The following is a 26,411-nucleotide window of genomic DNA, read 5'->3' on the forward strand; positions in this document are numbered from 1 at the left end:
AAATCTGTGGAGGGAGTTGAAAGTCCGTGTTGCCCAACGACAGCCCCAAAACATCACTGCTCTAGAGGAGATCTGCATGGAGGAATGGGCCAACAGTGTGTGAAAAGCTTGTGAAGAGTTACAGAAAACATTTGGCTTCCGTTACTGCCAACAAAGGGTACATAACAAAGTATTGAGATGAACTTTTGGTATTGACCAAATATTTATTTTCCACCATGATGTGCAAATAAATTCTTTAAAAATCAAACAATGATATTTTCTGTTTTTTTTTCTCACATTCTGTCTCTCATGGTTGAGGTTTACCCATGACAATTATAGGCCTCTCTAATATTTTCAAGCGGGAGAACTTACACAATTAGTGGTTGACTAAATACTTATTTGCCCCACTGTATGGTCCCAAAAAATAAAGCTAGGTCTTCTAGGTCCAACCAATAGAAAACAATTAAGCTTAACATCCAAAAAAGGAGGGGGAGAGGAGACACCGACGAACATCAATAATTACAGTATATCTTGCGTTCAGACCAAAGTTAGACCGCTGTGCGAAAACGCCTTGCTCGTCACACAATGCAGTTTTGTGTTACCACTGACCATACGTCACAAGCAGTCAAAGTACGTGAAACTAAACACCTTCCTGTTCACGTAATGTAAATAATGACAGTAATGTAACAAATTGGGCTGCATGTATTCTTCAGGTTGCAATGTTGAAGTGCTAGATATCGTGTTTTCTGGGCTGTCCCTAAACACACCGCGTCTCTAACTTTGAGAGAGCGAGGGGTGGATGAGATGGTGGGTTGCTTTCATTTTCGTCTTGGCCTCGGCTGCGGCCTACATTTGTCGTGTTCCGTGATTTCGGCTGCAAATAACTGACTGAAAACCCAAACGAAGTTGCTGTTGTCCTTGCAGGCAGTACAGTAACATAACGACTTTAATCCCGTAATTCTACGTCTTTTTTCTTGTAATGTTACTTCAATCTCCCAAAATCACACCAAAAGCAGTATGTGCAGCAGTGCACATAGTGTACAAAATCAATACGTTCCAAAAAAAGAAATTGTGAATCTCTCCACCAAAACAATACAGCAGTGTTGAACAAAAATTTACTTCAAATAGTTTAGCCTATTGCTGTTCCTTCTCATGTTGGAAAAAGAAACTCACTTTATTTTACACTGCTCCTTTTTTTGTATCTCTACATTGTCATTCTATTGTCGCATCCTTGCATCGTACCCTATTTTCATGGCATAAAATGTGATACAAATGTTTTTCATGCCAGCACAGTCCACGCTGTCTGTTGTACTTTCGAATACCAAGTGCAAGTCAACCTTCCACTTAGCAAACCTCCGATCTCCTCCTACCAGATAGTGGACTAGCAGTTGAGAGAAATAAGGAATAACGCCTGTAAATTGGTTGCAACCCAGTCCAAAATCTGCTCTAAAATGCCACTTTGCTGAGATTTAGCCGTCATACATAAATAGTCTTAAAAAAATAATTTTAACGTAGGTGTGGGTGAAAAGTTTGTCTGTTCCCTAGATACTGTCACTGTGCCCATCTTTAAGACACATAAGGCATCCAATCATTGTTTACACTCTACATATGGCTTATGGATTGATTGAGTGATGGTTTTGTGCAATAACTACATTCCACTGTTTATGTTGTTATTGTAGGCAGGGAACACAGCACTTCATCTGGCCAGTCAAAATGATCATTTTCCGACTGCTCGCCTTCTGCTTCTTGGAGGAGCCACCCCAGACACAACAAACAGTGTGAGTTGGTGATTCTGTCAGTCTCTGGAAAATTAAGATTCAGTGTGCAAATGAATGTGTTATGTTATTCTTGTTTTAACTTGAGACCTCTGAATGTTTCAGGGTGTGATACTTGTTGTGTACTATTTGCAGAAAGGGGAAACAGCTCTACACGTGGCAGCTACTTTGAGTCATAAGAGGACAGTTAAACTTTTATTGGATTTTGGGGCAAATGCATACATCAGAAACCATGTGAGTATATCTATATTTTACTCTTAAACAACTATGCATAATCTATGACTGAAACAGTTTGTGGGCTTTGTGACTTAGTTAAAGGAACAGACAAGGCCTAGTATAAATGACCTTCATGTGAAATAAAGTTTTTTTTCCCCAGTCATTATTTAGCTTTTATTTAACTAGGTTAGTACCACTGAGAACAAAGATCACCTTTACAAGGAAGAGCTGGCCAAAACTAACCTAGCACGCCAGATTGGATGTTTCATATGTCTGCTACGTATATTTTACAAAGATCAATCTGGACAAGATGCATTGGGGACCGTTTTCAGCGAAGGAACCATCAAAAAATATATGGCTATTGGATGACTAATTTTGTGACTTTTGCGAAAGCATTGTTTCCGATCAAAAAAGCTTTATTGACGTTCTTTGCTCCTCTTTTAATAAGGAAATGAAGTGTTCTTCAGACAAAACTTCGTATATAAACCTATCTACAAGAACCGCTTGGCGCTCCGTCATAGTATTCAATAAGATATTTGCTTCCTCGTCACGTCTCCAGCTCCCGCCTCTTGCTCCTGATTGGCTCGGTCATTAGATGGCGCAAAGTGGTTAGAAACCTGAGGTTGGCAAGACAGTACTGCATGATGAATTAATGAATGAGACAGGCTTACTTGCAAGGATAGGAGAAAACAGGAGTATGTGGAGAAAACCCATCGAGGAATGGAGAGAAAATGCTCCCCACAGGAAGGCCGCAGGATTTAATGCTTGATCTCACAGCTGATGTTAGAGAGAAGATGGATAAAATTGACAACAAATCTTGCTCAAACATAACACTTGATAAAAGACCACAGAGAATGTATGTATGTCACCAAAACTTTAAATTTATTCAGTCTTAAAATACATTCCGTTTTGCACACAAAAAAATTCAGATGTTAGGTACTGACATGCTAAACACAGAAATAACCTGCTATCTTGGATCTGTAAGTGTTCATATTTAGTAATTGGTATCTGGGCATGCAAATGTCTTAGACCTCTGATAATAAAGAGAAAATAATGTATAAACACAGTGCAAAAACATACTGATACACTTAAGTAGAGGTTCATGTAATAATCAATATTACGGCTGTTTAACATTTGTGGTAGCCAGTGTGAACGAATGTCTCCAAAAGCGCAACACGTTGACAAAAGGAATACGTAGGGCTGATGTAGACGCGATTGGAAAGTGAAGAATGGGGGCCCCAGTAAGCCTATTTACTATAGTACCAAGCACCGATGCATTTATTTTTCATTGTGCATGAGAAAACAGCGACTTTTCTTATTATAAGAAGTAGGGGAGATTATAGTAACAGTGTAAACAGCCTTACTAGTTTCAGCAAGAGCATGAAGTTTTTTTGCTGTTCGTGAACTACAGTTCCACATAATTCTACATTGAGATATTATTAAGCCTAACAAGGACAGGTGTGAGACACGTTTTGAACATCCCAAAGCTCGGGAAACTATAAAAAGCGCATTTATCAGGTTTCCTCGGCTGTTGCTTGGTTGTATCCCTCTGGACGCTAGATATTAAAGTAGCATTTTTCATGGAAATACAAACACGGTTCTCAATGGTTAAACCAAGATTTTCCCATTTTAAACGTCGATTGTAAGCTTGTAAAAGTTGTTATTGTTTTATTTGTTTATTCATTTATTTGATAAGGACAGTGCACATTAATGAAAATCTATCCAGACACATCTAAAAGACGTAAATATGCCGCATTATAGTAAAAATGTTAATTTACATCAGCAGGTAACTTAACAGAAAGACACAACAATACATAAGAAAGAACAAGAGGTTACCATAAAGCACAGTACAGTAAATTACTAAGAAGTTAAAAGTTCTGGGGACAGGACTGGTTGATTTTCACCCACTGCTTGAGGTGATTTTTGAAAGTTTGTAATGAAGGACACATGAAAGACACTGCCTGATGGTGAGTAGTAGACTGTTCCAGGTATTACCGGGTTTTACAGAGAAAGAGTTTTGACCAAAGGCTGTTATTCTGAGTGGGAACTCACAGTCCCCTCTACATGAAGCCCTGGTCCTGAGACCACTGTGAGTCCCCCGCCCCCTTTTTTTTTTTTAAGGTTTGACTTTTGATTATGTGCTTATAATGGATGTCCCCCCGCTCCACCAATCGTCAGAAAATGGCGGCACCTTGGAATGTGTCATTTTCAGCAGTGGCAAGGGAGAAAGAAAGTGTTTTGGTAGATTCTTTTTTGTTGTTGTTGTTGTTAAAATAATTTTTTGTTGTTGCTGTTGAAAATAAATATATAAAACATATTGGTACAATAGCGTATTTAATTTTGGGGATTAAATCTATATGTTCTAATGTTATTTTGTTTTTGTTTTTTTGTTAATAATTTTGTTAATAACACTCACCACCTGACTCCTTGCTTGCTACCTGGTCACGTTGAATACAACGCTATTGGAACGGAAAGTTGACTGTTGACAGAGGAGGCGCAAAAACGATTTTTTTCTTCACGTTAACAGCAAAATTTTCTAAAATTCAATTCGAGGTCCAAAATGAAGATCATAATAATGATATTCTATAATAGTGCCCAGCGAGGAAAAGTTAGCTGCAGATTTAGATTGTGGAAATTATTCTGGTGAATCACTAGTCCAAGCGGGAGCAACGTACCACTGACAACTAAGCCTCAAGCTCCTGAATGCCACGGCGCCAGAGCAACTCCTGTCTATTACTGGATTTGACGATCCTTGTCAGCCAGACATGTGGTTTCCTGGGAAGAGGTTTGGATTCGAAAACTTCAAGAGGCCATTTTAGAGGCATTGGCAGTTTGCATTGCAGCTATATTATTGTTTGTTGTTGCTATTGAGCTACTGCCATGCAGAGTGCTGTTGGATATTAATGTGCAAACTCTTGACAGAAATAATTTTTTGGAAACAGGTAGTCCCCGGGTAACGAGCGAGTTCCATTCCTCTGCTGGTGACATAACCCGAATGTTCGCACAAATCGGAATTAACACTTTAAATACCCATAAATACTCCTTAAATCTCAGAATAACTTTGAAAGTACTGTATTGTATTTTGTTTAATGATGGAGGATTTAATAATGAATTTGCCTAATTTTACATGGGCCTATCAATCAGACCAGTTGGATGTTTGAACACCAATTATTTTGTGTCAAGTGTTTTATTTTTTAAGTGTGTGTCGTTTTGAAAATAAGTGTACATATGTGTGTGTGTTACAGTTTTACAAATTGTCAAAAGTGAAAAAAGTACAGAGCTTCAGAAACCACAATTTCCTTGTTTGCTGTCTGTCAAGGTGAACAACTTCACGTTTAGTGAGGACAGAACACGTTCATAAAATTAAGTAAAAAAATAAGATAATGTGAGGTACAATGAGGTACTGTTTACACAACAACAAAAAAAACAAACAAAAAAACAACTGAAGACAAAATGGTCGGCTAGACTTTGGCGTCGTAAAGTCGAAAAAGTCGGGTACTTCATAACCTGGGAACTATCTGTATTTGCATATTTATTTCACATGAAGGCCATTTATACTCAAAGGTTACTATTGCTTAAAAAAAAGTATAATTTTACGTAGACACACCATATCTTTTCTGTATGAAGTAAAGGTGAGACTATTGGTTATTATCAGAGGTGGGTAGAGTTTGCAAAAAATTGTACTCAAGTAAAAGTAGCGTTACTTCAAAATAATATTACTGAAGTAAAAGTAGTGAGCCAAAAAATGTACTCAAGTAAAAAGTATTTGGTAAAAAGAATAACCAATTAATGAGTAACATTGTGAGTAACTACTTACAATTTTTTTTTTTTTAACAATGTTTTTTTTTTTTCTTTTAAGTTATTTATATGAACTTTTGTTACAGTAATACCGTACAATAACCCATAGCATAACCACATTAAGCACACACATTTATTAAGAAATACAAAAGTATATATATCATTGAAATCCTTCGAGAGAAAAAAAATGACAAAAATGAAGCATTATTAGTCCAAAGAGCATGAGTACCGTCTAGTGGAGAAAATAGTTCATAGTTTGAATGGTGAATAGTTCCTTAATAGTTGCCATTTTCATCTCTCCGGTTTTCCGTGGTCAATCGGTACCAAATAAAGAGTTGGAGAGAGGTTAAAATCCACGTTTTCGAGTCATGTTGGGGCAGTGCTTTACGTGAAATACTTCATTTTTTACGGTGCAATAAAGACACCACGTGATTGAACAGGCTAGCGTGATCATAGAACGGCAAGCTTGTGTCTGATTGGTTTAATGGAGTCATGTGATTATTGTTGCGACGTCTCATTGGTGAAATCAGTCCCAAAGTAGCGGAGTAAAAGTAGCGTTTTTTTTTTTCTTCAAGAAACTACTCAAGTATAAGTAAAAAGTATGGCTTAGTAAAACTACTCTTAGAAGTAATTTTTTTGTAAAAAAGTACTCAAGTAAATAAACATAGTAGCTGTAACGCGTAAAGAACTACCCACCTCTAGTCATTATTAATATTTTTTGTTTAATTTTTAAAACTTTTTTTATTTTATGCACTTCTAGGAAGGTCAGATGGCATTGGACATAGCAAAAGAGAATGACCACAGACGTGTCGTACTTCTGCTGAGCAAGTATTCTCAGGTCCGTATTTTCATTGGCGTCTGAAATGACTGGTTTAAGAGTGCACTCTGATGGGGATTTAACAGCAGTCTAGCAACATATAGACTCCATGGTCAAGCAAATCAGTATTTGGTCCGCATCTATCAAATTGTATTTTTTTTTTTTTTTTTTTTTTAATAAACCATGGTTTTGCTGCTTCATCAAGTCAACTCTCACTGGAGCGGTTTGCAACTGAGTGTGAAGCTGTCAGGACTATAATAAATATGAGAAGTGTCAGATTTACAATATATTGTATTAAATTGTGTCCATTCTGACTTTGTTCTAGCAAAAAAGCTTGTCATTTGCGATGGAAATGCACAGTAGTGAGCCAAGAGACAGCACACAGGAGAAACAGTTGCAAAGCCATTTTACCCTTGCTGCCATCAAAAGCTCCAAAGGGAAAAGATTCAAAGATCAGGTGGGTTTTTTTTTCACAAATTTTAAACAGTTACACTGTCATATGTATGTTGTATACAGTGGTTCCTTGATTTATGAATTGACTTTGTTCATTAGCCACGTCAAATAATTCAGATCTCAAATTAACCTTCACAATCAAAATTAATGGAAATGCCACTACAATGATGCCTCGCAATTTAGCGGTTTCACGTTTCACAGATTCTGTGCATCGCAGATTAAAAAAAAAAAATTCCTCTAAAAATAGAAATGATAAAATATTTGTTGTTTCATTTTGGGTTGCAGGTGTTTCGCTGCAAGACAAACATGACTCAGGGGCTTTGTACATACCCACGTGCACTCATGCAAGGCGTGTGATTGGTTCCTGCTATGTGATTGACACATGAGAGCACCAGTGAGCATTGCAGCCAACGTTCCCTCTTAGCAGTGTGTGCGCAATCAGGCACTGCTTGCACAGACTTAGCGCGCAAGAAAATCTATGCACCGCACAAAATAAAATTCAAAAGAAAAGTATTGTAGCAGCACTAGGAATACTGTCGGCGCCACAGAAATGTGTTAGCGCGATGCTCCTATTGGTGCGTTCGATACGGCAACGCAGCGCTCCCATTGGTGGGTTACTGACACCACGATTGTTTATAGTTGTGAGGTGCATGACTTCAGGAGTGCCTAGCGAAAAATGAGTAAAACTCCTCTGCTGCCAATTTGTGCAAGCGTTACAGTATTGATGAATATACAGTCCCTGACAAAAGTCTTGTCGCTTAACCATTTTGTAGAAACAATTGCTAATAACCTAATTATTCAGTGGGTTTCAGAAATGGCTCATATGAAAGCTAAGACCCTCCCAAATGATGTCGAATGTACGAAAATATATGTTTCACTGAAAAAAGATTCATCATTTAATGAAGACATATAGGTCAAATTTTGGCACGACAAAGGTTTTGTGGCCTACAGAAAGTAGAGTGAAAATTGAACAAAAAAATATACTTCAAATACAAAAATATGTTAAGTAACACAAGCGAATTAAGTAGTGATGCTGTGGGATCCAAATTTAATATTTTGTATGATTTCCATGGGCTTGAAGGACTGCATCCATGCGGTTCGGCAAGGATTCATACAGTTTATTGATGAAGTCATCAGGAACATCAAAGAAAGCAGTCTTGCATGCCTCCCAGAGTTCATCAACATTCTTGGGTTTCGTCTACCATGCTTCCTCTTTCATCCTGCCCCCGACATGCTCAATGATGTTCATGTCTGGTGACTGGGCTGGCCAGTCCTGGAGGATCTTGATTTTCTTTGCCTTGAGGTAGAGATTGAAGTATGCTATGGAGCACCATCCTGCTGCACAATTTGTCCCAGTTTATGGTTAGGATTGTAAGAGGCAGCTAAGATTTGTTGATATTTCACCCTGCAGATCTCTCAGGGCGCAGACAATTAAAAAACAGTGTGACATTTGCCAAGGCCCACAGCCTGTCAAAAGGATGGACACTGGAAAAATGGCAAAAGGTGGACTTTTCAGATAATTCTTCCACTGAATTACACCACAGTCATCACAAATATTGCAGGAGAACTACTGGAGCCTGCATGTATCCGAGATTCACTCAGAAAACAGTGAAGTTTGGTGGTGGCAAAATCATGGTCTGGGGTTACATCCAGTATGGGGGTGTGCGAGAGATCTGCAGGGTGGAAGGCAACATAAATAGTCAGAAATATATATAGCCACTTACCTTGTTCTATCTCCAGTCTCACTGGGGAATTTCAACACCGGACTTCCCGGGTCATTTTCAATGGTATTTTTCTTTTTACCCACTTTAGCCCGCTACAAACCTCCGGGGAAGTTTTTAACCTTTTTTTTTTTTTTTTTTTTTTTAACCCAAAAATGGAGGGATCACTGTAATCCATTCCACCCCCCATAAAAAACACCAAAACCATATACACTCTTCAGTATTGTACAGGGAGGGCGGAGGCGAAAAAAAAAACAACAACAAAAACTACAATGCTCAAGTAGGTCGAAATCCAACGTAGGGCTACTGCACCTTAATACATGTTTTGTTTTCTCCTAGAGATAACTGTTGTTTTGATTTGGTCTAAACAAATAAAAGTTGATTTGATTTTATTTGACTTAGAACACATCCATAACTGAACAGTATGGACATGCAGGTGACAATGTTTTTTTAAAAAAAAATTTTTATGTAACCTATTGTGGTTACTTGGTTTTATTATTATTATTATTATTATAGCTATTCTTTGTTCTGCAGCCCCTTTGAGCTCAATTTGACCCCCTTAGAATGCTTCAAAATGCACCAAAATCGGCAGGCACATCACATCAGTACTATATGAATGGGATACCATACACGGTGCCCAGACTGCCGTTAGTACTACATCCAGTTTTCTTTGGGTGGGCAGAGCGTGTCCGTTGGTGGGCACTGCCACCCCCCCGGTAACGCCCCTGACTCCTGGCAAAAATTATGAACTCCTCGGTCTCGGGATGTTCGAGTTGTTCAAAGCTGTAGAGCAGGGGTGTCCAAACTTTGTGCAAAGGGGGCCAGATTTGGTGTGGTAAAAATGTGGGGGGCCGACCTTGGCTGATGTCCTTTACGTAGAACAATATATTTAACAATATATTTGAGCAAATTTTAGCAAGCAATTCTGTGTGTCACATTTGCTTTATTATTATTTTTAATGAATAATTTCAACAATCTTGCAACTAGCCTTTGTGGCGTTCTCTTTAGACTCTCGGGATCTTGGCGAAATACTGCTGCTGTGAAATTAAACTAACTTCAAGTTGCTTCAATTTCTTGCTGCGTATCTTCCCTGTAATCTTGTCGTACATGTCATTGTGTCTTGTTTGGTAATATCGCCTCACATTGAACTTTGTTGTTGTTGTTGATGTTGATTGCTGCCATTTTAGAAAATTGGAAGTCAAGGGTCACACTGGGTAGTGTTGCTTAAACAGCTGCTTCCTTTTAGTGGGTAAATGAGGAGCAGTAAGCTACTTCATATGCTGGTAGCAGTACTGCTGACCAGTTTATCAAGTCTGTGTGCGGGCCAGACGTTATTGATCTTATGACAGAGGCTGGGGGCCGGATGATATTTGACCAGGGGCCGCATTTGGCCCCCGGGCCGCACTTTGGATGCAGTCTGCTGTAGAGGAAAAAAAACATCAGTGACATGATCCTAAACTAAATGGCAACTTTCTGTCTTGGTTAACACATGTGCCTTACAGTTCTGAGTCCTAGGATTCAACCCCAGCCTTCCTTTGTGAAGTTTGCGTGTTCTCCTCATGCCTGTGTCCCTCCGGTAATGCTTATAAAAAGTGTTTTAAATGCAATTACATAAAGTGTTTTAAATGCAATTACATACTTAGGGAACTGCCTTCAACCCATTATACACAATAGACACTGAATGGTATGCAGTTACATTTTTTTTTCAACTCAAAATTCAAGAGAAATACCGAAGTCAAGCCTGGATATGATGTTTTATATCTGTTTTTGCAGCAATCCCGCCTAAAGGATCCAATCGTTAGGGACAATTCATGGACACATTATAGAAATACTTTTCAGCTTTACTCTTTGTATCGTGACGCAGATGGAAACATTCGACAGGTTAGTGATGTTTTTTGCCTTTTTTTTTTTACAAGGAGTTAGATAATTAGATATTTCCATTCATGCAGGTAGAGTATAGGCCTCTTCATACTACTACGTCAATGTGTCATTGCCGCCGTAATGTCACTGTGGCGATCATGCATGCAGTTTGCCTTGAGTGTATAGACTCCACTGAAGACACACCGCTCATCCCTCCTTTTAATGGCAACGTAGTTGTGATTTATGAGTTTCCACCTTCGTTGGCACTCTGACAAATCTGCTACCTTTGAAATCTCACGTCAGGAGTTCATGTGCATTCTGGTTGCATTTGCTACCACCCTCTGGAAAAAGTTGTGGAATTCCGTTTCAGAGGATCTTCACTCAGTTGTTTGAATTTTCAGAAAGATCATTGTGATCTAAAACACGTGATCTAAAACAGGGGTCAGCAACTTTTTTGGTGTGGAGTGCCACTTTCAAATTTTCTTGTCAGTCAGTGTGCCACACCAAGATTAATGACGCACATCCGAATTTTTATATCCGGAGCTGTAATTTTACTCCAAACAAAACATGGACATAGGGGGCCGCTGTCTCCTACAATATGACCGGATTACTAGTTAAGTGTAGAAGAAGAAACGAGCGTCTGGGCGAGGAAAAGAGAAAGCGAAGCAAGGTGTTGAGAGAGTTGCGTGGAGAGCTCCGTGAAAAGTGACTGTCTCCCCCGCTGGTTTTTGTTTTGTTTATAAAAGTCTCCAGCACAAAGCCATCCGACGTGTCACTGTGTTTTTATACACATCGCCACCTCTCCGAAGTAAGCACCAGACGAATCACCGAAAACGAGCCACATTAATCGCCGGTCCACTACAGTGCGGAGATGAGAGCACCGCTATTACCAAAAGTGCAGATTGGTAACACAGTGCACTTCCGCCATTTCTCTGATTGGTTGGGTTCGTGACACGTTAGTAGCCTGTGCTGAATTGGGCGCGCAGAGAAACTAAATGACGAGCGCAGGAGTCGAGAAATTGAGGAAGAACTGGAGGTGTGCTCAAAATCTTTTTTTGTCTCGCATATAATGCCATAGGCAGAGGGGGTGGGAGGGGCGCTCCCGTAAATCCCCTAAATAACAGGGCGCGCAACTGAAAATGTCTTAATTTCAGGTAAAAAGGTGCTTAATCCTACGCATGCCAGTGCTGACACGGGTGTCATAGGTTGCCGACCGCTGATCTAAAACTAAAGTCAATTCAAACAGCAATTTTCTGTCTTTAATGGTAATGGTGTTATACTTATATAGCGCTTTTCCACCTTTCAAAGTAGAGATGTCGACGATCGATCGGGTCCGATCACGTCATTTTCAAAGTATCGGAATCGGCAAAAAAATATCGGCCATGCCTTTTTTAAACATATATATATTTTAATAAATCGTTTTCAAATTGTATTTAACGTTACAGACATAATATGTTGCACTCATCCAGAGTCTTTAATTTAGGCTTAAGGTAGGGTTATCAAAATTATTCCAATAACGGCGGCAATAAATGTATTAAAATATGTGTCAGGTTTATATATGTAATGCTCAAAATATATGCGCTGCACTACCTTTTCACTCATTGTCGCGCTCAATCTGTAATGACGCCGTTTTACCAACATAGAGAGATAATAGGCAGCGCTAAACAAGTAGAGTGAAATTTGGTGGCCTTAGGAGCCTCCCTTTAAACAGTTATAACCTTGCAAACCCTCTCCCTATGATTAGAAATATCATAGGAAGCAATGTGGGGAAGCAAGGTAGCAATAGATCTTTGTTTTAACACCTTAACCTATTTCCCAAAGCAGAGAAGATATATCCATTGGTAGCATGACGCACAGTCGTGGTTTTACTTCCCATCATGGTTTCACTTCCCATCATGCATTGGGGAATGCTGCAGTATCATTTACTGAAAGCTCAACAAATACACTAGGTGGCAATATTTCGTCACAATACACAAAGTCCGTGGATCCCTCTCACAGAAAGAATGTTAAAAATGTAAATGCCATCTTGAGGATTTATTGTCATAATAAACAAATGCAGTACTTACGTACTGTATGTTGAATGTATATATTCATCCCAGTTTTATTCATTTTTTTCCTAATGCATTGCCAAAATGTATATGATCGGGAAAAATTATCGGGAATGATTGGAATTGAATCGGGAGCAAAAAAAAACAATCGGATCGGGAAATATCGGGATCGGCAGATACTCAAACTAAAACGATCGGGATCGGATCGGGGGCAAAAAAACATGAACGGAACAACCCTACTTTAAAGGTGATATGGCAGTGAGCATTTTAAAAAATGAAAATGACATTACTATTATAATTTTACATGCAGAAAATAAATTTGGCAATCAAAACAATGTATCATGAAACGGTCACTTTTTTTTTTTTTTGCTTCTTTTTGTATCCCGTCCTGTTCAGCTGCTTGGGCATAGAGAATAGGAATTTGAGTGTTCTTATGGTCTGAACAGTTTTAATGTATCATATGGGGAAACACAAAAGAAGGAAGCAGACAGATGAGCGCAAGAGCAAACAACAACAAGAAATACATTTTTATGAACCTACACTTTTTCTCTATGGTGGGTTCTCTTTGCCTGGCTGCCAGTTGCAGGGGTAAAGCGGGGGTGAGGGGCTCCGGTCCCGCGCCACCCCACGTCGGCTTCTCGGCGATCTCTGTCTTCCGCCTTCCCCTCTCTTTTCAGCCCGGCTCCTTGGGATCCGTCTTGGGTCGCTGCCCGAGTGCTCATGGGTCAGTGGGGTGTCACCCACTCATATCAAGGGCTAACAACACCGACAATATGGAACACTTCTTCACAATCACATCGCCTGGAGCTTTTGACTTCGAGCCGAGATCGTGGCCCACCTGGATTAAACGTTTCTAGCTCTTCAGACTCGCTTCAGGACTGAAGGAGAAGGACAGTAAACTCTCTCATTTACAAGATGGGCGAAAAGGCAGACGACATTTTGAACTCTTTTCAATTAGAGCAGGGGTGTCCAAAATTTTTGCAAAGGGGGCCAGATTTGGAGTGGTAAAAATTTGGGGGGCCGACCTTGGCTGACGTCCTTTATGTCGAACAATATATTTAAGCAAATTTTAGCAATCCATTCTATGTGTCACATTTGCTTTAGTATTTTTTTAATTAATAATTTCAACAATCTCGCAACTAACCTTTGTGGCGTTCTCTTTCGACTCTCGGGCTAGTGCGAAATACTGCTGCTGTGAAATTAAACTAGCTTCAAGTTGCTTCAATTTCTCGCTACCAATCTTCCCTGTAATCTTGTCGTACATGTCAGCGTGTCTTGTTTGGTAAAATCGTCTCACATTGAACTCTTTAAAAGCAGCAACTGTCTTTTTGCAAATGAAGCAGACAGTTGTTGCGTATTTTAGTGAAGAAACAGTCCAATTTCCACCTATCCTTCAAGCGTCGGCCGTCGCAGTCAACGCTCTTTTTTTTTGTTGATTGTCGCCATTTTAGAAAATTGGGAGTAAAGGCCACACGGGGTAATGTTGCTTAGAGTAATGCTGCCTTTTTGTGGGTAAATGAGGAGCAGCATTTAGTGGGTAAGATACTTCATACGCTGGTAGCAGTACTGCTGACCAAATTATTAAGTCTGTGTGTGGGCCAGACGTTATTGATTTTATGACAGATGCTGGGGGCCGGATGAAATTTGTCAACGGGCCGCATTTGGCCCCCGGGCCGGACTTTGGACATGTCTGAATTAGAGGCACCTGAAAAGGCCAATTATGATAAGTAAAAAAGGCTTTGAATGAGCACTTTTTTGGCGTCCACAACGTAATTTATGAACGAGCCAAATTTAATAAGAGATGCCAAGAAGTCGGCGAATCGGCTGAGAACAGTGCATAAGCTTGTCAAACACTGCAATTTCTGTGTCCAGCGCGAGGAATTGATCTGAGACAGGATTGTCGTGGGCATACGAGATGCTAAATTGTATGAAAAATGCAGCTAAATGACAAGTTGGATTTAAAGATGGCAATAACTCAAGTGAGGCAGAACAGAGAGATGAAAAAGCAACAGGCGGTTCTCCACTCAGCCGAGGCATTGGGGCATGTGCATGCAATCTCCCATTGCAGGAGGAAGCCAAGCGAGAAAAAGTACGTACAGATAGCCACCAAGGCAAAACAGTGTGGGAAATGTGGAAAAACCCCAAAAGATTCATGGATAGACTGCCCAGCAAAAGACGTTGAGTGCAGGAAATGTTTTAAAAAGGTACACTTTGCTGCAGTACGCAGATCTGCTAAAAAAATAAGAATCCATAGAGGAGGATGACTCAGCAGCTCATTTGGGAGCTGTGAACCATCCACAGTCATCTACATGGACTGAGACATATGCTGTAAATGGTGAGTCAGTAAGTTTTCAAGTGGACACTGGTGCTTCTGTGACAGCCATTCCTGAAATTGAATACGATGAACACAAACAAGGCAATTACACAGCAGCATGCATGCCTCTTCTGAGGCTATCTAACCAGCCGCTGAAGGTCATGGGGCAAATGACAGCAGTCATAGAGAGGGGAGACAAGAAGATTAAGGAGGAGGTCATCTTCGAGGAGGTTGACTGAGATCCGTTTCCTAGGTCAAGTCGTCAATGCCCAGGGCATCAGAGCAGACCCGGACAAAATCAAGTCGATCCTCGACATGCCTGAACCAAAAGATGTGGCAGATGTTCGCCGCTTCATGGGCATGGTGAATTTTGTTGGCAAATTTTTACCCCGCCCGCTGACCTCACAAAGCCCATCCGTGACCTGCTGAAGACGGAGAACAGCTGGACATGGGGGTCACCCAGGCAGAAAGCGTTCAGAGAGATGAAGCGAGAACTGGGGTCTGAGACTGTGTTAACCCAATCCAGGCCAAACCATGAAACCATGGTGTCTACAGATGCCTCCTCGTATGGGCTAGGGGGTATCTTGACACAAAAACAGCCAGACGGTGAGTGGAGACCGGTTGTCTTCATTTCACAAAGCCTCACCAAAGCAGAATCAAGATATGCCCAAATTGAAAAACAGGCACTGGCGTTAACGTGGGCATGCGAGTGCCTGCGAGGATACCTATATGGTCGGGATTTTACCATTAGAACGGACCACAAGCCACTCCTCACACTTCTGAAGTCCAAAGCACTTGATGACCTGCCGCCAAGGATCATCAGGTTTCAGCTTAGGCTGCTCAGATTCAACTTTAATATTATCCATGTCCCAGGCAAAAACATGATAACAGCTGACATGTTATCGAAAGCGCCTCTACCAGCCCCAGGCACTGACGTGGAGCATGACCTTGAAAAAGGATGTCAAGTTTACTTGGACAGCATGTTGGAAAGCTTGCCAGCTACACCTGCAAAGCTGGACCAGATTAAAAGTGCCCAACACACAGATGACACCTGCATACGCCTCAGCCATTACATTGCAAACGGCTGGCCTAACACCGACGCGGCGTGCATGAACTGCTGCTGGCCCGGCATCACGTCCGCTGTGAAGCAGATGATGGAAAGATGCGAAACATGTGCACGAGAAGCTCAGGCACCTCTGGAGCCCCTCCTCACTACAGAGCTCCCAGGTAGGCCCTGGCAGAGAGTCGCAGCAGATCTCTTCCAGTGGCAGAACGGGAACTGCGTAGTTCCCACATAGTCCTACATAGATTACTTCTCTCGCTATATCGAAGTTTGCACGCTGCGCAGCCCCTCTGCAAAACAGCCAATAGCCAGATTCAAAGCTGTGTTCGCAAGGCGCGACTCCCCTGAAGTGTTAGTCAATGACAATGGTCCCCAGTTTTCATTAATGGAGTTCTGCAGTCCCCGTTACGCTCGTAGCAACGGGGAAGAAGAACGGGGCGTCAGGACCGTCAAGGCTCTCTTGGAGAAAGAGGGAGACTTTCACAAGGCTGTGTTAGCCTACAGAGCCACTCCACTAGCCCATGGGTTCTCTCCATCACAGCTGCTAATGGCAGAAGGATCAGAACTTTGGTTCCAGTGTCTCCAACACAGTTACAACCACAGTGGCCAGATCTTCAAACAATTAGGACGAAGGACATTGCAATGAAGCTGCAACAACAACAGGCGTACAACCGGAGACATCGGACTCAAACTCTGCCACCTTCAACCAGGGCAGCAGGTGTGGGTCAGACGTACAAACACCAGAAGAACTCTAGTGGGGCCGGAGCACACACCTCGCTCGTACAAAGTTGAGAGAGCAGAGGAAAGACAGCTTCGACGCAACCACTATCACCTCAGGGAAGTACCAGTACCTCCAGACCCAGGTGAGACTGTAACAACTAGGTCTGAGAGACCATCTAGGCCTCCTCTAAGATTGGACATTTGAACAAAAGACACAGAAGAAAAAAAAATGTCATGGTTAAGTATTGTTTAAAATGTTTAAAAAGGTAATTTTTAGATACGTTTCATAGTATGCACAATGTTCAATGCAAAAATACAAGATGGCTATAGTGAAGTATTATTCCTTTATTAGGGTATATCCTTAAATGCTGGAGCTTTAAGTTTCAATTTAGAAATTTGAAAGGATAACAGTGAAATTTTAAGTTACTGTGCAAATGAAAACAAGAACATACCCCCAATGCTTGAAAATGTTATGTTAACGGTTTGCTTAAAACAGTTAAAAGGCCCGCTAAAAGGGGGAGATGTAATGGTTAATAATAACTGTAATGCTTGGACATGACCAGCAAGCGGCAGGGTGTAGTCATGTACAGTGCCTTGCAAAAGTATTCGGCCCCCTTGAATCTTGCAACCTTTCGCCAAATTTCATGCTTCAAACATAAAGATATGAAATTTAATTTTTTTGTCAAGAATCAACAACAAGTGGGACACAATCGTGAAGTGGAACAACATTTATTGGATAATTTAAAATTTTTTAACAAATAAAAAACTGAAAAGTGGGGCGTGCAATATTATTCGGCCCCTTTACTTTCAGTGCAGCAAACTCACTCCAGAAGTTCAGTGAGGATCTGTGAATGATCCAATGTTGTCCTAAATGACCGATGATGATAAATAGAATCCACCTGTGTGTAATCAAGTCTCCGTATAAATGCACCTGCTCTGTGATAGTCTCAGGGTTCTGTTTAAAGTGCAGAGATCATTATGAAAACCAAGGAACACACCAGGCAGGTCCGAGATACTGTTGTGGAGAAGTTTAAAGCTGGATTTGGATACAAAAAGATTTCCCAAGCTTCAAACATCTCAAGGAGCACTGTGCAAGCCATCATATTGAAATGGAAGGAGCATCAGACCACTGCAAATCTACCAAGACCCGGCCGTCCTTCCAAACTTTCTTCTCAAACAAGGAAAAACTGATCAGAGATGCAGCCAAGAGGCCCATGATCACTCTGGATGAACTGCAAAGATCTACAGCTGAGGTGGGAGAGTCTGTCCATAGGACAACAATCAGTCGTACACTGCACAAATCTGGCCTTTATGGAAGAGTGGCAAGAAGAAAGCCATTTCTCAAAGATATCCATAAAAAGTCTCGTTTAAAGTTTGCCACAAGCCACCTGGGAGACACACCAAACATGTGGAAGAAGGTGCTCTGGTCAGATGAAACCAAAATTGAACTTTTTGGCCACAATGCAAAACGATATGTTTGGCGTAAAAGCAACACAGCTCATCACCCTGAACACACCATCCCCACTGTCAAACATGGTGGTGGCAGCATCATGGTTTGGGCCTGCTTTTCTTCAGCAGGGACAGGGAAGATGGTTAAAATTGACGGGAAGATGGATGCAGCCAAATACAGGAACATTCTGGAAGAAAACCTGTTGGTATCTGCACAAGACCTGAGACTGGGACGGAGATTAATCTTCCAACAGGACAATGATCCAAAACATAAAGCCAAATCTACAATGGAATGGTTCAAAACTAAACGTATCCAGGTGTTAGAATGGCCAAGTCAAAGTCCAGACCTGAATCCAATCGAGAATCTGTGGAAAGAGCTGAAGACTGCTGTTCACAAACACTCTCCATCCAACCTCACTGAGCTCGAGCTGTTTTGCAAGGAAGAATGGGCAAGAATGTCAGTCTCTCGATGTGCAAAACTGATAGAAACATACCCCAAGCGACTTGCAGCTGTAATTGGAGCAAAAGGTGGCGCTACAAAGTATTAACGCAAGGGGGCCAAATAATATTGCACGCCCCACTTTTCAGTTTTTTATTTGTTAAAAAAGTTTAAATTATCCAATAAATGTTGTTCCACTTCACGATTGTGTCCCACTTGTTGTTGATTCTTGACAAAAAAATTAAATTTCATATCTTTATGTTTGAAGCCTGAAATGTGGCGAAAGGTTGCAATATTCAAGGGGGCCGAATACTTTTGCAAGGCACTGTATATTAGGTAATGGCAGAAGTAAGCAGGGGGCAATAGTATATAAAGACGAGTTACAATCATCCTGACTGTTGGTTCTTAATCGTGTCGTACACACACGTAAGGAACAATACAATAACCTGCATCATTCTCAGTCATGCGTGTTTACAATGTTCTGCGCCATGCATGTCAAGCGACAGAGAGGGACCCTCTGCGTCAGTCATGTGATGGAATACGTGCGTCGGCACCCACGTTGAAGTGGTCGTATGGAGGCCTGAAGAGCCACTGCAGTGTTGCAATGTGCCCCCCCCCATTCAAAACAAAAGGGTTTTAAAGAAAACAAAACAGTTGAATGACGCAGCTGTGAAATAGGTTATTGTAATATGTGTAACATACTGTATCTGATGAATTTACAGATCGGAGCTTTGTTAACTCTTAAATGTGTTCTCCAGGAACCAGCCAAAGGCTGCCCTTGTGGGCCCAAGATAAAAAAACTAGAAGAGCGACTGAAAGACATAGAAAAGGAGCTGAGACTGCACATGCTGACCATGCATGAACAGTTTGACAGCAGGCTGTGTAAGATGGACCACAAGAGCAAACACCAGGTTTGCTTTAATGTATGCAAATGGGTTGTACTGTATATTTTAATTAATATCGGTAAAGAGCTATTATGGGTCACTTACTTTTGATTTTTGGGTGACTTTCTGTTGATGTGGGGGCAATTCCCAGTTCACTTCCTATTAATTTTAGGTAATTTCCTATTGATTTTCGGGCAATTCTGGGTAACTTACAATTGGTTTTAGGGCTACTTTCTGTCGCTTCCTTAAAATTTCAAATCACTTTCTGTTGAATTTGGGGCAGTTTCAGGTCAATTCCTATTGGTTCTTTACAAATTCTGGGTCTATCTCTGTAATAGGCCATTAGATTTTTAATTGAGCATAAGATTTTGATCAATTCCTCAAGCAGAGTCCAATGTTGATGGTTTTCAAATAGTTTGTTACAGTCCAGTTGAGGTTAACTGTAAGCACACATACCAAAGAAAATTGCACATTATGTTCATTAAAATGCAATAGAAAAACGGTTCTTAACCCTGCTAGATGAACCCCACACTTTTCACATGTGCATTCACCGAACCCTTCGGAATTCAATAATTAAGTGATGTTTTTTTTTTTTTTTTTTTAAATCCAGAACCGATATAGCTATCAAGCTAGTATTTAAGTGAATTCCTGTTCAAATTTCAAATATATTAAAAATAATTGGCTTTTGCTGTTGATTTTCCCGTTGGAAAATGAAAGTCATTTCTTCTCACACTGCTCCCCTTTTTTTCTTTTTTAATGTCTACATTCTCATTTTGTCACATCCTTGCATCACATACTATTTTTATGTCATAAAATATTTTTTAAATTATTATTTTCTGGGTAGTTTATTCTACCTGTAGGCCTGTTATGCTTCCTCATAGCAAGTGCAAGTCAACTTTGCACGAAACCAACCAGTTTCTACTAGCATTACATAGAGGGCTAGCAGTTGAAAGAAATTGAATGAAACATTTAAAATGGTGGCAATCCAATCCAAAACCTGGTCTAAAACGATTACTCGCAGTATACTCCTGTACTTAATACTGCATTCTCCCGATCTTGAAGTATGTACACTTGGGTTCTTGCAGTTAAAGGTGAATTTAGCGGTTGTAAAATTAATTGGAAGATTGAAAAATCAAATTGAATTCACCATTTCATGACTGAAGCTTCTTTTCGCTTCATTAACATGTTTTTTTTTGTTTTAATAGGTAAAAGTATGAGTGCCATTTTGCGACTTTCCGAATTTCAGGAATTCACCATGTTCCGACCACCCAACTTTAAATTGCAATTTCTTATAGATAAAATGTCGTAGTGCAATGGTTGGTTACATTGCAAGCTGAGATCGTTCTCTTTTTGACTTACGGTATTTAAAACCAGTTTTTCAAATGGATCACTCAGCCTTATTTTGTTAGACTGGCTCACATACAAGTCAGGTATAATTAGCAAATCAGATTGTGTATTTTCTTAAATTGTCTCTATCAAGTACACGTTTGATTGTTATTACAATGAAAAAGTTACTCTTGCTTTAACGTAGAAGTTAACACCTTACAGTAAGGCAAAATATTTTAGGTCAAGTTTTTAAATGCAGCTCAAGGAATGTGTTCAGTTAATATTCAGTTTTATGACTGAATATTGTGAAATGCATATTCTTTCTCTCAAACAGAAAGAAATGAATCATAATCTGAAGAGGTGGAGGACGACCAAGATTCCAATAGCAGTTGAATCCCTGCATTACAATCTGCTTCCTGCCTCCCCTGCGGAGCCATCAGATCCTGGACTGGAATCCACTCCCTTGCTGTCTATGGTATCTGCAGATAGCAGCACATCAGTGGCTACTTATGTGAACATTCTTCCACCCAAATCTATCTTCATAGAAGACAAAAAGGAGTGGACTCGGAGTGAGAAATATTTTGAAATGAAGAAAAATGGGTCACCTGGTAAGAGGGGGGGGGGGGGGGGTTCAAGTTTTGGGATGTAGTGAATGGGATAAACTTCTCAGTAGTGTTGCTCAGGCCCATAGGGACATTGCCAGAGCAGGATTATTTTTGCCTTCCATTCATTTAACAGCTGGCTGAATATTGCTGTGTGCTTTGAAAAGGCAATTACAAATACAAAACCACTATCACTGTATAATTATTCACAGGACAAATGGTTCAAATACAGGGGAGCTTGATTACATACTTATCTACTGATTAGACGGAATGAAAATTAACCCATTAGGTTTATTTTCCACCATTCTAAAACAAGACTATGATCCTGGCTTTTTATTTATTTAAAAAAAAATGCAGTTGGACAGAAAGAAAGATGAAACATGATTAATCACACATGCTACCTAATGTAAGTAGTGTAGCTATCGCAATATGACTATTCTTGTCAGAGGACACCATACGGGGAGGGAGACACTCTGCAACGGGAGGAAAAGACAAAGGGGGACAGGTCAGATTGAAAGATGACAGGGCAAGGTAAGTACACGGGCAGTTTCAGTAAAGTGCAATAAGTGAACCCAATATCAAGACAAATCTCCTGGGATAATAAAAGAGTATGTGATCTCTAATTCTGGCATCGACAAATTTACCTGAACATTGCACTGGTTGCAGCGAGTCGTGTGTACCCATTGTGGTGTGTGTTAGACAGGCAGAAATTGAAAATGTTGGGCAGGATCCATTAGGTAGGCATGGCACCGACCCCGCCAACCGAGGGGGGATTGGACACGACACGCCTATCCGCCTGCACTCCTAGCGCCACACCACCAGCACCCCAGGACTCAGAGCGGTACCCCAGCCCATCCAACTTGCCCCCAACCAACCTTTGGCAATAGAATGAAGAGACGCGCAACCACCTCCCCATCACATTCCGATCCACACCGCGTGCCACCGTTGGCGCCCTCCACCCGACCGGGACCCCAGCAAAACCCCCACGGACTTAAAGGTCCGGGGCAGGGGAGGACCCACAACTGGAGAGAGCGCTTCCCCAATGGCACTAACAGCACGGCGACCGTTGCGGAGTCCCAAGAAGCACACCCCGAGAGAGGGCAAGAGGAAGATTGGGGCAAGAAATAGACAGGACTACTGCCAGGTTCCTAACTGAAAGCCTTTACCCAGGACTGTGATGGAATCGTTTGGGGGGTGTAGTGCAGTGTATGTTTTAAAATAGGAGAGGCCGGCCAGGGATCAGCATGAGACCAACGGGGGAGTGCTTGTCCACCATCAGCTTTCTCGCCTCTCATTGTAGCTCCCCTGTGGAGTATAATCGATACATTAAAGGAGCTGCGGGGCAGGCAACTTTATAAGTGAAGAGCAGGGTGACAGCCCGAAGTCCATAAAAGTGCAAGTAGGAGGAGGAGGCAGGCTCAGAGGAACTCCCTCCCATCCCCGGGCCAAGAGAGGGCACCCAGTATGCAGGGGTGAAAGTGGCTAGAATTTCTTGCCGGAACTCCCCGACTTGATGGTCGCCACTGAGCCAGAAATTTTGTTATTTATTTTTTTATTTTCATTTTTTTGGGGAGGGGGGTCAAACCTCCTAAAACTACTGAAATGCAAATAAAAATGTTTTGGCACAGTTATTTCAATAGCACATACAAAAACTGATTTTCATTCAAAATTGTATTTTTTCAATGATTCGCAAAGTAAAAATTAACAAAAACAGCAGTAACCCCAACCTCCATCTCCTAATTTTTATTTTCCCTCATTTCCTCACCTACTAAATGCTAAATCTCAATTTTAACTACTTAAAAACATAGGATGTATATTAAAATTGAAGTTAATGTAAACTTACTTTTTTGTAAATAATAAAGATTAAAGATATTATGCAGAGTGAAATGGAATATAATTTGAAGATCTCGTAAACATCGACTTTTTTTAAATCATAAGGAAATGAATAAGTAGCCTAACATAAATGAATATAAGTCCAAAGTGCACACTGACATCTAAGATGTTCTGCACCTCCCCATCAGAGCAAATAAAACTAAATATGATAAATCAGCCTCCTAAACTCTTTCCTTGCTCTTAAAGATTTGATCCATGTTCTGTTGCTTTGCCCTTTTTTGTCGCATCAATTCAACAAACTTTTTTTTTTTTTTTTTTTGCTGTTCCAGAAACCATGCATATTTGAACCAATCAGAGCTAACTATCTCTGCTGATCACATGTCAGCCAATTAAACGGATAAATGAGTCCAGGCGTTTTGCTTTGCTGCGTGCATTCGCACATTGATGTGACTCATCATCGTCAGACTTGGATAACTGCAGAAGCTGGGGAAACCTCCATGCCGTCTGTGGAATAAAATAAATAATAAATATCGGTGGAAACGGATTACGCTACAGAAGCACTTTATTATGCTTGTTGTTAACATTTTTTTATGTAAATCTGATGTTGGTAGATTGTTTTCTTCTTGGAGATGAAATGCATGTGTGGCAGCTTAGCATTTTTTTTTTTTTACTACATAGCGTTTTGGCAGTTGCTGTAATATTTTCGGATTTAAAGCACCGTGTACCGGTAAAGCAGTCCAGCCCTGAATCTTGTACCGGAACTGCGTTCTGGCCCTGAATCTTATACCGGAACTGCGCTCCCGACTGTTCTGGCCCACTTTAACCCCTGCCAGTATGGTGGAGGGCACTTCACTTTTTTCCCCACTTATTGTCACAAGGGTTGCAGGAACCTGGCTTCTTTTGTTTAAATAATTATCCCACACTTTCTGTGCCTTGATTATTTTTATTGTTATTTGCACCTCTCAAATATTGCTGTGGATGTCAGCTCTTTGATATATTTAACTGAATTGCTGATATAGTCATATAGTCAATGATTTATCAAGAAGTATTCTTGAAAATAATCATGGGTCTCTTATGACACTTGTAAATGTTGTTTTTATGTATGTTTTCCTTTCTCCGGTCAGGTGACAACCAGCATAAAGCCCTTTCCTCATTGTGTAACTGCCATGGTTTTGGATTCCTTTTGGATTCTAACAACTTCTGCTGCCAAACTCCAAGAGTGCGTGATGGGAACATAGCTGTGGCTATGTGTGACCAGAGCTTCTCAAACAGTAGCAGCAACCAGTGCGACATGAATGACCAGGACCCGTTGAAGGTGACGGTTGGCTTTTGTTTGCATTATTTTTGTTTTATGTCATTTAATCAGGTTTGCCAGACAATTTGCATTGAAAATACCCATATGTCCAATCAGTAATATGTTAATTTAAATATGTAACATTTGACCTTGGCCATTGGCGAGTTGGTGGCAAATATTTATACAACCCCAATTCCAATTAATTTTGCTCGATCATCAAACAAGCCGATAGGGTGCCAGTCAGGCAGCCATGGCAACCTACATTGTGTGTGGAAAACAAATGAATGCATTTCTACTCAGTATTATGAGGAAAAGCACACACTGTTTACTGTCAATCCTGTGGGTGTAACCAGAGGTCGGTAGTGGTTACATTTACTCCATTGTATTTTTCCATTATACCATACTCTTTACTTTTACTTAAGTGAAGAAACGCTACTCTTTGACTAGAGTGACCAAAATACAGTACATTGTTCCTCTTTTTTATTCTGCATTTTCTTTATTTTTGCCAGTGATGCCCACAGTGGCTCTACCAGTGAGACATGTCAACAATCATCACAAACTCATTATAACACATTATATCAATCAGACGTAACAATACAGTCACATGACAACACACAAGCTTGCAGTCGAAAAACCTACAGTATGATCACGCCAGCCTGTTCAATTACATGGCGTCTTTGAAGCGCTGAAAAGCATAAACTATTTCACGTTATAGCTTTCAACATTACTGGAAAGCATGGATTTCAACATCTCTCCCTTCTTTTATTTGGTACCAATAGATCACGGAAAATCAGAGATATGTTCATTTTAACTTCATGGAAGGACATATAGAGGGCACTCTTGCTTTTTGGACGAGTGATGTTTCTCTAGAATTTTGTAGTCACAATTCGAGAATCTTTGTGTCTTTCTTTTTTTTGTGCTTAGAAAAAAAAATATACAAATGTTTCCTCTCAGGCTGACTATAATAAAATACCACTTCTGAAATGTGTAATGATTCCGCCCAAACAAGTTGAAGCCAACTATAAACTTGCCTGAGTTGGGCTGACGTAAGCAGCCTTGACTATCATGAATACAGAGACGCCTTTCCTCCTCAACACTCCTGAAATGAGTGGTTGCGTTGGAACCATGAAGTGGGCAGAAACTTGCATAGTAAGACACAATATGGTGTCACATCGTCACGGATTTCAAATCTGCTTGTTTGTAGAGAATTTTGACCTGCAAAAGTGGAAGCAATCAAATCCCAAGCCAGATCCAAGTTGATGACACCAGAACTCTGGAGTCCTTTGTCGACCCTCAGTCCGAGGCCACATTATTTCAAGAAAGAAACCATCTGCATGCAATGGAGGTGATTCATTTCAGGCACATTTTATCATCAAAATAACAATATACTGTATACTAAAATCGTTTGGTCTGAAAAAACAAATACCTTTCCTCACAAAAATAAAAGTTTATCGTTACGCTGGCAATTTATAATTGAAGATCAAATTATATATATATATACATATATATATATATATATATATATATATATATATATATATATATTTGGGCTGTCAAAATTATCGCGTTAACGCGTGGTAATTAATTTTTTAAATTAATCACGTTAAAATATTTAACGCACACGTCCCGCTCAGACAGTATTCTGCCTTTTGGTAAGTTTTACAGCAGGCTTTTTGTGCTGTCTAACAGCGAACTCTTGTGGTCACTTTGCGACATGGTTTATTTTTTTTCTTGCCAGTTCAATATGGCTGCACGACGTCTTGGGCTGACGCCTACGTTGTAATGTTGTGCTTATATGATCCTTGGACAAGATTTGTCCG

At 40.5% G+C, this 26,411-nt stretch overlaps 1 protein-coding gene across 1 annotated transcript in view; it reads left to right on the plus strand.

The window, feature by feature from the left end:
- Positions 1-26,411, plus strand: part of ankrd6a (ankyrin repeat domain 6a) — a 45,819-nt gene that overhangs the window by 6,753 nt on the left and 12,655 nt on the right. The window contains exons 4-12 of the mRNA XM_057860314.1: positions 1,659-1,757; positions 1,890-1,988; positions 6,529-6,606; positions 6,911-7,042; positions 10,533-10,640; positions 19,411-19,563; positions 21,197-21,470; positions 24,422-24,612; positions 25,796-25,936. Coding sequence (XP_057716297.1) covers positions 1,659-1,757; positions 1,890-1,988; positions 6,529-6,606; positions 6,911-7,042; positions 10,533-10,640; positions 19,411-19,563; positions 21,197-21,470; positions 24,422-24,612; positions 25,796-25,936 — 1,275 coding nt within the window. The remainder of the gene's footprint in view (positions 1-1,658; positions 1,758-1,889; positions 1,989-6,528; positions 6,607-6,910; positions 7,043-10,532; positions 10,641-19,410; positions 19,564-21,196; positions 21,471-24,421; positions 24,613-25,795; positions 25,937-26,411) is intronic.

This window comes from Corythoichthys intestinalis, chromosome 15, assembly GCF_030265065.1.
Source record: "Corythoichthys intestinalis isolate RoL2023-P3 chromosome 15, ASM3026506v1, whole genome shotgun sequence".
NCBI lineage: Eukaryota > Metazoa > Chordata > Actinopteri > Syngnathiformes > Syngnathidae > Corythoichthys > Corythoichthys intestinalis.